Source organism: Peromyscus eremicus, unplaced genomic scaffold, assembly GCF_949786415.1.
Source record: "Peromyscus eremicus unplaced genomic scaffold, PerEre_H2_v1 PerEre#2#unplaced_2246, whole genome shotgun sequence".
NCBI lineage: Eukaryota > Metazoa > Chordata > Mammalia > Rodentia > Cricetidae > Peromyscus > Peromyscus eremicus.
In genome coordinates, this window is record NW_026736481.1 from 37573 (window position 1) to 50237 (window position 12665).

At 43.4% G+C, this 12665-nt stretch overlaps 1 protein-coding gene across 1 annotated transcript in view; it reads right to left on the reverse strand.

The window, feature by feature from the left end:
• Positions 1 to 10687, reverse strand: part of LOC131902095 (uncharacterized) — a 45733-nt gene extending 35046 nt beyond the window's left edge. Inside the window, exons 1-3 of the mRNA XM_059253141.1 lie at positions 10120 to 10687; positions 5878 to 5939; positions 2498 to 2534 (exon numbers count right to left, since the gene is read on the reverse strand). Of these exons, the coding sequence (XP_059109124.1) occupies positions 2498 to 2534; positions 5878 to 5939; positions 10120 to 10520 (500 nt within the window). The 5' untranslated portion in view covers positions 10521 to 10687. The remainder of the gene's footprint in view (positions 1 to 2497; positions 2535 to 5877; positions 5940 to 10119) is intronic.
• Positions 10688 to 12665: the final 1978 nt, after the last annotated feature.

The following is a 12665-nucleotide window of genomic DNA, read 5'->3' on the forward strand; positions in this document are numbered from 1 at the left end:
ATAGCCAGAACCTGGAAACAACCTAGATGCCCTTCAACTGAAGAATGAATAAATAAAATGTGGTACATATACACAATGGAATACTACTCAGCAGAGAAAAACAATGACATCATGAGGGTTGCAGGCAAATGGATGGATCTAGAAAGAATCATCTTGAGTGAGGTAACCCAGACTCAGAAAGACAAACATGGTATGTACTCACTCATAGGAGGATACTAGATGTAAAACAAAGATGACTAGACTGCTACTCACATCACCAGGGAGGCTACCTGGAAAACAGGACCCCAAGAAAGACACAGGGATCACCCAATGACAGAGAAATGGATGAGATCTACATGAACAACCTGGGCGTGAGTGGGAGTAATGAAGGGCAAGGTTTGAGGGAAAGGGAGCTTAGGGGAGCGGGAGATCCCAGCTGGATCAACAACAGAGAGGGAGAACAAGGAATAGGAGACCATGGTAAATGAAGACCCCATGGGAGTAGGAAGAAGTAAAGTGCTATAGAGGCCCACAGAAATCCACAAAGATACCTCCACAATAGACTACTGGCAATGGTCAAGAGACAGCCCGAACTGACCTACTCTAGTGATAGGATGACCAAACACCCTAATTGTCATGCTAGAAACCCCATCCAATGACTGAGGGAACCGAATGCAGAGATCCATGGCCAGGCCCCAGGTGGAGCTCCAGGAGTCCAATTGGTGAGAAAGAGGAGGGTTTGTATGAGCAAGAATTGTTGAGACTAAGATTGGAAAAAGCACACTGACAAATAGCCAAATGAATGGAAACACATGAACTATGAACCAATAGCTGAGGAGCCCCCAACTGGATCAGGCCCTCTGGATAAATGAGACAGTTGATTAGCTTGAACTGTTTGGGAGGCATCCATGCAGTGGGACCGGGACCTGTCCTTAGTGCATGATCTGGCTGTTTGGAACCTGGGGCTTATGCAGGGACACTTTGCTCAGCCTGGTAGGAAGGGACTGGACCTGCCTGGACTGAATCTACCAGGTTGAGCTGAATTCCCAGGGGAGTCTTTGCCCTGGAGGAGATGGGAATGGGGCATGGGCTGGGAGGAATGTGTGGGGGTACAGGAGGGGGAGGACAAGGGAATCCGTGCCTGACATGTAAAATTAAATTATAAAATTAAAAAAATTATTTTTTTAAAAAAAGGAAGAAAAAAAGAGGTTAATTCACTTGCTGGTTATTTATTTTTTGGTACAACCAGAAAATAGCAGGATACTGAATCAGGAGAGGCTGTGACCTTAGAGGGGGCTAATTTTATATCCTATAACACAAAGCATACTAAATGGTAATTTGGAGTCTTGGTCGTGCATTTCTATCTGGAATATTTTCAGTTGTTTCTGGTCTTGTGTTTCTAGTAGAACTGTATCCTAAAAAACAACTCCTTGGTCCTTGTCCTGTCAGAACTGTCTCTGGTCATGGCAGTCCATTTTCCTAAAAATTGTGATAATGTGCTGTGAAAGATTGAAATTTTGAATATGTACTGTATGTGGCATAAAATTGTGAGTCAGTGGAACTAAGAATTGTTATGTGAGGTCTTTGGGAAAACTTGCCAAACTTAGGATGGAACACCACTGGAATAAGTTCAAAGAGAAACAACACATGGCTCTTTTGGGTACGAGAACACAATGTCTGACTCTTAGAGTTTGGGTCCATGTTTTAAGAATTGAAATGTCTCTGTACTCAACCAATAAAGTCTCAGTTGTGAAAGAGTAAAAAAAAAAAAATTCTCTACCTAAGCAAATGTCTAGACTAGCAGATCATGGACACAAATGTGCCTTCAACTCTGTTTATGTCCAAATAACATGGAAGGAAAAAACTCTTTATACAGAGATAACTAGTCGTCGTGTTATGGTTCGGCTCTCTTCAATTCAGATAATCCACTTGGTATTCAGAGGACTCATTATGGGGAAAACAGATCACTGATGAAATAATTGATGGATGGAGCTATTTTGGGAAAAGGATGGAGTGAGTCTTCCACCATCTAAGACAGGATGCAAAGAGACTTTGCATGTAAATCTGGTATCAAAGAAGGAACTCAAAATGTTGGTTGCCTGTGATACTGTCTGATAATTCAGAATGATCCCAAATCATGTATGCTCTCAGAAAAGATAAATGTCTCAAAGGATAACTCCTGGTGAAAGTCTAGGTTCAATGCTGACTTCAGAATGTTTTTGAATAAGTAAGGAGAGTCGGTTTGAGATTAATAAGTGTGAGTAACACAAAAATTTCCTTTTCCAAAGCAGAGAATTAGTACTTGGGAAATGATAGTTGAGTGTAAAACTAGTGTCTACATGAACAAAAATGAACAAGTTCTCAGTCTAAAATTATATTCCATAACACCATGGGGACCATAAGACACAGCAGGCGTTAAGTATAGAGTACCTAACTCAGAACAACACCCTACACGAATCAGTCTCTTATCTTTGAATTTCCCTAATGTTAATGTACTGTTAAATCTCTTAAATCTTACCTGAAGAAAGACTTTGGATCAGTACTGTGGTGCACTTCTAAAAATAAAGACAAAATTGCTTATTATAACTCTAGAAAAACATATAAAAGGAATTAGACTCTTTGTTAATATCAGTTTCATTTAGACTGATCTGGAGACTATTATTGAGTACATATTCAATTGTAGGAAATTAATTCACAGAGAGCTATTACTTCCATTCACGGTATATTTAAACTCAGAGAGAGAGCAATCTATCAAGCATTAATGCCTAAAACTAAACTCTCATGCACATCTGTGATGATCCTAACTAAACAATCTCAGACAGAGAGAGCAGCATCCTTACCAGACTCAGTACCTCAAACTGACTGAGTCACAAAACAGCTGGGACTGTGGCTCAGTGGTAAAGCCTATGCCTATCATGTGGGAGCCCTCAGTCAGCCCTCATCACTATAAGTGCAGAGAACAACAAAATTCACAGTAACGTGATACTAGAAATTTACATGTATTACCATAATACTGACACTTTTTGTCTTACCTCTGAAGGGAAGAAGGCATTTGGATTTACTACCTAGTGTGGCTGCCAGTGGCAAGTTAGGTATAAAAGACACTGTGATGACAGTTGTTGAAATACAAACTCTGCAGTGTTCCTTCCACTGTCAGAGAGTCTCTCTAGACTCAGTGGAGATGCAGCTAATTCTTTGACATACAGAATGATGTCATTGGCTTAACTCTCCCTTCATGTCCAAATTGCTCTGGAAATTGTGCTTTTCAGTGTGCAAACCATGTTTTTATCATACCCTATGCACTTAACAAAAACTCAAGGGAAAAAAGTTATAAGGGTAGAGTTAATATGAAGGGTGCATGCCTAGATTGGTCACAGTGTCCTACCTTCAAACCCCAGAATGTCAAAAACCAAAAACCAAAAAAAGAAACAGAGAAAGAAAAAAGAAACAGAGAAAAAAAAAGATGATGGAGAGGATGTGGAGCAAGGGGAACTCTCCTCCACTGCTGGTGGGAATGCAAACTTGTACAGCCGCTCTGGAAATCAGTATGGCGGTTTCTCAGAAAATTGGGAATAAGTCTTCCTTAAGACCTAGCTATACTACTCTTGGGCTTATATCCAAGGAATGCTCAATCTTACCCCAAGGACACATGCTCAACTACATTCATATCAGCATTATTTGTAATAGCAAGAAGCTGGAAACAACCTAGATGCCCCTCAACTGAAGAGTGGATAATGAAAATGTGGCACATATACACAATGGAGTACTACTCAGCAGTAAAAAACAATGATATCATGAAATTTGCAGGCAAATGTATGGAACTAGAAAATATCATCCTAAGTGAGGTAACCCAGACTCAGAAGGACAAACATAGTATGTACTCACTCATAAGTGGTTACTAGATGTAGGGCAAGGGATGGCCAGACTGCAGCCCACGACTTCGTAGAGACTAGCCGACAGGGAGGGATCCTGGGAGGCATGTATGGATAGCCCAGTGAAGCAGAAGTGGATGGGATCTGCATAAGTGGGCTGGGGGTGGGAGGGTGGTGAAGGGCAAGAAATGGGGGGTGAGAACATAAGGAAATGGGAGGGTCGAGCTGGAGCAGGGACAGAGTGGGAGAGCAGGGAAGGAGATACCGTGATAGATGAAGACACCATAGGAGTGGGAAGAGACAGGGTGCCGGGGAGGCTCTCAGGAATCCACAGGGATGACCCCACCATGGACTGCTGACCGTGATTGAGGGGATGCTTGGACTGATCTACTCTGGTGACCGGTCTAGTGAATACCCTAACTGTCATCATAGAGCCTTTATCCAGTGACTGATGGAGGTGGACGCTTGGATCCATGGTGGGGCACCAGGCTGAGCTCCAGGAATCCAACTGAATGGAGAGAGGATGGATTCTGCACACAGGGGAGGTCAAGACCATGATGGAAAGATGTGCGGAGATGACCAGCCACACTGGTGGAGACCCATGAACTGTGGAATAATGGCTGTGGAGCCCCCATGGTACTGAACTAGGCCCACTGGATATGGGAGACAGCTGTTTAGCTGGATCTGTTTGGGGGACACCTGGGCAGGGGGATTGGGATCCATCCCTGGTGCATGGGCAGGCTTTTGGAAGCCCAGTGCCTTCAGTGTGGCACCTTGAACAGCCTTGGTGTGGTAGGGAGGGGCTTGGACTTGCCTCAGCTCGGTGTGCTGGGCTCTGCTGACTCCCCATGGGAGAGCTTGATTTGGGGGTTGTGGGGATGTGGCATGGCTTGGGAGGGAGGGCTAGGGGGTGGGAGGAGGGAGGAGGTGGGATCTGTGGGTGTTATGTAGGGTGAGTAGAAAATTTCTTTAAAAAAGTATTTTAAAAAAGATTGAAAAAAAAAAGAAAATGAGAGAATGAGGAGAAACTTACTTTTAAGAAAATATACTAGTGTTTCATGGTTGTCATAGGGTGAAAGTGCCTATACTGGTACATGTTGACAGAAATCAGCATAGAAAGAAAAGCCTGTCTCACACCTACATCTACCCTCTTCAAATAGATGTGGGAAGGGTTTTATTTGTTCTACAAGTAGATGAACCGGGACCAGAAAAGGAGTTTTATTTCTAGAACAATTGTAGGTCATATGAAAACAACTGTTGAACATTTTTGTTGGATTATCCAAGCCAAAACCAAAGAATGTGGTGTTATATTGTGTGCCCCAATATATTGTATACTCTAATAAACTTATCTGGGGATCAAAGGACAATTCAGCCACTAGATTAAACATCGAGGCTAGACAGTGCTGTGGGATGTTCTGTATGCTGTGAATGTGTTGCTCTGATTGGTTGATAAATAAAATGCTGATTGGCCAGTAGCCAGGCAGAAAGTATAGGCAGGATAAGCAGAAAAGGAGAATTCTGGGGGAGAAAGGCTGAGTCAGGAGACGCCAGTCCGCTGTCCAGGGAGCAGCATGTAATAATAGCACACAGGTAAAGTTATGGAACGCATGGCAACGTATAGGTTAGCAAAACTGAGTTGTTTAAATGTAATTAGCCTGAACTAATGGCCAAGCAGTTTTAATTTGAAAAAAAGAAAAATCAGTTTTTCTAACAATCAAATTTATTACAGTATGCTTATACAGGTCCCCTGTCAGGTTAAGAAGTTTTCTCCTTTATACAAAGACAGTACATGTATCAGTGTCAAAATCAAATAAGCAACATTTTGACAGTATATTTTCATAGTCGAAAGTGCTTAGAAATAGTTTAATTGATTCTGATTTTTCCAGACTGTTAGGAAACAAATTTTAAAACAAAATAACTGCATTTATATTTGATTTCCTTAACTCCTTTGGGGGGTGATAAAATTTTTACTCTTATTTGTTTTATTTAGGGTAGTTAGGAACAGATAGAGTAATTAAAATCTTACCTCTGTTGAGTCTCACATGCTCTTTGTTTCTCTGTTCTGGCTCTTTGGCAGATGTTCCTTTGCTGTGACATATGTTAAAAGTAATCATTATTGTACTATTAGTATGAAAGGCATTTAGCAAGTGCTCTAAATGCTTTACTTTTGAGTCTCTGTCCAATACAGGATCTAACTATGTAGCCCAACTGACCTGAAACCTAGTATGTGGACCATGTAAGCCTTGATCTCACAGAGATATGCATGCCTGGGCATTAACGTTGCAGTTATTTTCTTTTAACAACATTACCATATCTGGATGGTTATAAATACATGCATAGTGCAGGAAGTCCTATAAATTAAAAGGATATTTTAGGAAATCATGGGATACTATGTCAAAGTACATTCAACTGTAAATACCAGAGCTATGTAATTCGTTTCCTTCTGAAGTAAAAGCAGCAACTGGAATTTCCTTATTTGTTTATTTCTCTACTCAAGTGTTCATTTGCAGTACTGGAGCTATAGTACATGGCTCTCCCATTCAAGCAAATGCTGTATCAGGAGCTACAAACCTCCTCAGAGAAGCCTTTCTGAACAATAAGAGAATGCCCAGTAGGTTTAACTCAGCTTGGATTTGATTCCTTCTCTAATCTGTTTCCTACTGGTTACTTCTTGGGCTTTCTTTGAGTTCCATAACTCAATTTTCTCATCCCTATGAGGAGGATTAAACAGTATCTATGTTAATGTTACACAGTGCTGTGGTGATGCTTCAGTCTACACAAAGCATGTACCAGTGTTTCCAGCACCTGACAGCTCAGTGTTGGTTCAATAATGATGATTGCTTTTCCTACTACTGTCAAACACAGCATTTCAATGAAGAGCAATAGCAGAATTTTACCTACTGCAAAATTATATTCAAATAAGCTTATAGTTTTTTAAAAATTATATTGCCTAGGCTAGCCTTGAATTTTGTAATCCCTCTAACTTATCTTCCCTGTAGATAGGGTTGCAGGCTAACGTCACTGTGCCTACCTTACATTTTATTCACATTTTAGCATCTCTGACATTGGAATGCCACTTATAACTCATGATATTTAATGCCAGAGATCTTCTTCAGTGGGGGTTCAGGTCCCAAAGAGGATCATAGAGCCTTTGTCCAGTGACTGATGAAGGCAGATTCAGAGATCCATGGCCAGGCACCAGACTGAGCTCCTCCGGGAATCCAATCAATGAGAGAGAGAAGGGATTCGGCAGGTGGTGGACATCAAGATCATGATGGGAGGACGTGCAGAGATGACTGGCCACACTAGTGGAAGCCCATGAACTGTAGACTAATGGCTATGGAGCCCCCATGGGACTGGACTAGGCCCTCTGGATATGGAAGATGGTTGTTTGGCTCAAACTGTTTGGGGGGCACCTAGGCAGGGGGATCAGGATCTGTCCCTGGTGCATGGGCAGGCTTCTGGGAATCCGGTTCCTGTGGTGTGACACCTTGCACAGCCTTAGTGCAGTGGGAAGGGGCTTGGACCTGCCTAGGCTCAGTGAGCAGGTCTCTGCTGACTCCCCATGGGAGAGCTTGATTTGGGGGATGTGGGAATGTGGGGCGGCTTGGGAAAGAGGGCTGGGGGTAGGAGGAGGGAGGAGGGAGGAGGGGGGTCTGTGGATAGCATGAGGAGTGGCTAGAAATTTTCTTAATAAAGAAAAATAAAATAAAAACAAAACAAAACCAAAAAAACCTGGCAGACCAAATTCAGGAGCACAAACACACACAATTTTAATGAGGTGAAAGGCAATAGAGAAAGACAATGTCAGCCTTCTAGCCTTCACATCTGTACACACACACACACACACACACACACACACACACACACACACACCCTGCACACCAAGGAAGGAGAGGTGAGTAGAGTCACCTTCCCTGTTCAAACTTTCCTCATAAGATCCCTCAGCAAACATGGGTCACTCTGATGCGAAATTTCCTTTGGTTGCTTCTCTAAGCCTTAACATTGATGTCATATGGGAGAATTTATCTCATGATACAATTTTCTGCAATGTGTATAATTTAGTATTAAAAACATATATATTAAGGGCTGGAGAGATGGCTTGATGGTAAGGAACCCTGGTTTTTCTTGTAGAGGACTTGGGTTCAATTCTTATCACCCACATAGCACTTCACAGCCATTCATAACTCCAGGGGACCCAACACTCTCTTCTGACACACGTGGTGCAAAGAAATTGCGTACAGTCAAAACACTCATTCACATAATCTAAACAGTCTCTAAATGCATACTTAAAAAAAATGTCATCTTTTTTGTTTGTTTTTAGGAGAGATAATTTACTTATTTATTTTTAATTTTATTTTGTAATTTAATTTAATTTTACATATCAGCCACGATTCCCTTGTTCTCCCCACTCCTGTGCCCCCCCCCCGCCTTCCCCCCAGCCCACCCTCCATTCCCATCTCCTCCAGGGCAAAGACTCCCCTGAGGATTGAGTTCAACCTGGTAGATTCAGTCCAGGCAGGTCCAGTCCCCTCCTCCCAGGCTGAGCCAAGTGTCCCTGCATAAGCCCCAGGTTCCAAACAGCCAGCACATGCACTGAGGACAGGTCCCGGTCCCACTGCCTGGATGCCTCCCATACAGTTCAAGCTAATCAACTGTCTCACTTATCCAGAGGGCCTGATTCAGTTGGGGGCTCCTAAGCTATTGGTTCATAGTTCATGTGTTTCCATTCATTTGGCTATCTTTGTCCAACCTTGGTCTCAACAATTCTTGCTCATACAAACCCCCCTCTTTTTTGCCAATTGGACTCCTGGAGCTCCAATTGGGCCTGGCCATGGGTCTCTGCATCTGGTTCCCTCAGTCAGTGAATGAGGTTTCTAGCATGACAATTAGGGTGTTTGGCCATCCTATCACCAGAGTAGGTCAGTTTGGGCTGTCTCTCGACCATTGCCAGTAGTCTATTGTGGAGGTATCTTTCTTTGTGGATTTCTGTGGACCTCTCTAGCACTTGTAGAAGGCTGCAAATAGATCCATATCTGTCATGTGCACAAAACTTAAGTCCAAGTGGATCAAAGACCTCAAGATAAATCCAGCTACTCTGAACCTGATAGAAGAGAAAGTAGGAAGTAGTCTTGAATGCATTGGCATAGAAGATCACTTCCTAAATATAACCCCAGTAGTACAGACACTGAGAGAAACAATCAATCAATGGGACCTCTTGAAACTGAGAAGCTTTTGTAGAGCAAAGGATACAGTCAACAAGGCAAAGCGACAGCCTACAGAATGGGAAAAGGTCTTCACCAACCCCACATCTGACAGAGGCCTGATATCCAGAATATATAAAGAACTCAAGAAATTAGACATCAAAATGCTCAACAGTCCAATTAAGAAATGGGCTATAGAACTAAACAGTGAATTCTCAACAGAGGAAACTCAAATGGCTGAAAGACATTTAAGGAATTGCTCAACATCTGTAGATGTAAGCAACCGTCTTCTTAAATAAGAAACATAGAACCAATGCAAAGAAGAAAGCCAAGAGATCAGAGCTAAGAGCCTTACCAGCCTGCTGCAGCTAGCCTCTTCAGCCAAGAGACCTCTCCGAAAAAGAGCTACTTCCTGTCTGTTTGCCTTTATATAGACTTTCTGTTCTGCCTTCTCATTGGTTGTAAAACCAACCACATGACTGCCTCATCACTGTCTGTTGTACAGCCCTCCAGGTCTTCTATGGTATTGAGATTAAAGGCATGGGCCACCACTGCCCAGGTTTTGCTATGGCTCTATTAGCTCTGACCCCCAGACAACTTTATTTATTAACATACAATTAAAATCACATTTCAGTACAAATAAAATGCCACCATAAACATCCCTAATCATCAGGGAAATTCAAATCAAAACGACTCTGAGATACCACCTTACACCTGTCAAAATATCATCTTATTAGCTAAATCTCTTTAAAATGTCTAATAAACTGCTGTAAAAGGGGCAATGTAAAAGGATTCAGGAACCAACAGAAATTTATTGTTTTGCTTCCCTTAGAGAAGGCCTAACAGCTAGATCCTTCCAAAGTGTGTGGTCTCGGGTGCTTAGGGGTCTAAGGCCTGCAGAAAACCCAGCAAACCTCAGTGAAGCAGAACCAAAGCCTGTCCTCTCCCCTCCCCTAGAAAGGAGCCCTGGAAGGTGGTGCTTCTCCCTGATTGGCCCTGACTGTCCCTAACAGTCCCTGTCCCTCCTACCCATCTGCCCCCAGCCAACTCCCCCAGGCCGTTACCTTCTCCTCCTGTCATGTTCATTCACGTTGTGTCCACGGGAGGTGGTGAAGCGCTTTACCGTAGACTTTTTGGGCGCCCTTTGGACCTTTTCCAAAGGTTCCAACTGGATGACATATGGAGGATATTCGTCTTTGCTTTGTTCATGGGACCTTCTCTTCCTGTCATGTTCATCCACGTTGTGTCCACGGGAGGTGGTGAAGTGCTTTACCGTAGACTTTTTGGGCGCCCTTTGGACCTTTTCCAAAGGTGCCAACTGGATGACGTGTGGAGGATATTCGTCTTCGCTTTGTTCATGGGACCCACAGCCTTGGCAGAAGGTCCACAAGCAGTCAGTCCAGTGTGCCTGCTCTGAGGCACTCGGTGTCGGTGTCTGGGCACCATGATCAGTGTCTTTCTGCATGGTACAGGCCCAGGGCCGCCCAGGCCCGTTCTGCCCTCTCCACTCTCCCCTTTTGCCACCCACTCCCTCCCAAACCCCACTCTAAAACTTAGAAACACAGACAAGGATCGCCACCACGTCGCAGGAGCGTCTTGCCAGGGCAAGTCCGTGGTTCGTTTGAGCAGAATCTCTCTTTGTCTCCTAGCAACGACATGCACCTCCTCGCGAATACCCCTGTGTCTCCTAGCAACAAGGATGCACTTGCAACTGCCCGTGCCTGGCTCAAACTCCAGAACTTAGCCTGCCTTGCACAGCTTACCTGCAAAGACTTATCAGTTGCAGCTCCGAAGCAGACCTACCTGTCTGGCCTCCAAAGACCAAACACTGAGGGGAGCTGGATGATGGTTCAGATCCTTCACAGCCCTGCTGTGCTCACCAGCTCAGAAGGCCTGGTGATCACATTTCCTGAGGCCCTGTGGCTGGACCCTGTGAGAAGTCCTGATGGATGCTGACCCATTATTCAGATCATTTGCTTTCTTTCCTTGGCATGTTTTAGCATTTTGTAGGCTTTGCTCATCAGTCAATCTTTCTTGTCATTCCCATCCCCTAAAGTTAAAAGTGTCAGGACCCCCTTTTTATTTGATTTGCTTGGATTCTTAGAAAGACAAAGAAAACAAAAACTTGCTCTGCTGTTCCTAGTCTTTTCTAGTGCTTAAAGATTTGTGTTCCTCAACTCTTGGCTGTGTCTACAATTTGTAAAATCCTTCAAGCACAGCAAGTATATAAGAAGGGCGTGACACTTTTGCCTTTTGATTGTCCACTAATATTATATTTCCTTGGGGATGATATTTAGAATGACATTTTAAAGCTAGATAGTGTACAGAAATGCCACTGATATTTCTGCCGTGACTTCATATCCTACCACACTGCTGAACAAGGTTCTGAAGAGCAGGTCCACGGTGTAGCAGATCCTCAGCAGTGGTGCAACACAGCGTGGGAGAGAGGAAAGGAAAGCTCTTGGAGTTTACTGAGGACAACTTCTGGGATCTGGAGCTCTTAGCTCTCATCAGGAAGACTCAGAGCTGAGGGAAAGTATTGTCCTCTTGTGAGTTTTGGCACAGATTGTGAATTACACAGAAATGTGTTAAGTACAAAACCATCCATATTGGTGAAATTATTAAGGCCACTCCACGTAGTTAAAAGGGAGGTTTATTTAGTGGCGTAACTTACAAATGAAGGGATAGGTAGGTCTCAGGGTCTGGGAAAGACGCAGTGCAGCCCGGCGGTGTTCTCTGGAGAACTCTGCTAGGTCTACCTCCACTGTCCAGGATCCGGGAACCAAGAGAAGGCGGCACATCCGGATCTCGGGTCTTCAGGGCCCTCTCTCGGCCCTGCCTCGGAGGCGTGATAGATACCGAAGCCTCAATGGGGGTTGGAACTTCCAGACCAAAGCTGGAATGGCTACCCACTACACATTCAGGTGATGGTTTCAGCATTTATTCATGAATGAATTATTCAGAAGGTGGCTTGAAAATATAAAAAATGTGGTGGCTTCCGGGAGTGCTTGAGAGGGATGCTTAGAGGCAGGAATTAATTTCATGATCTACCAAACCAACCTCTTGGGAGAGAATATCAGTCTCAAAAAATGCCAGCAAACTGTCATGACAGAGACAAGATTGTGTTGCTCTGGGAGCATGAGGAACAATGAAATTGGAATACGAACTAAGTGAACATGTAAATAGAAAACCACCAATTACTGCTTCTGCCAGAACAAAGCATGTGGATGTGGATGTGAGGTTGTTGCTATTTTAATCAAGCTAAACTCTCCCCATATCTTCAACATAAGAAAACATTATAAGGAAAGCAGTCACCAATCATAATCAACTCTTGAAACACAAATTTAATTCTTCTGGAAACTTCTAACCTAAGATATATTAGGAAGTCATAATGAGAATTTAGAATATTTTGTAAATGAGTTTTTATATGAATGTAAGAAGGGTTTCCATATTTCACAGTGAAGCAATACTGAAAAAGAGCCAAAACCGACAGCCGAAGAGTCTGTACAGGGCATTGCAGGTGAGATGCTGGATGGGTGTGTACTGCAGGTGAGACGCCAGATGGGTGTGCACTGCAGGTGAGATGCCAGATGGGTGTGCACTGCAGGTG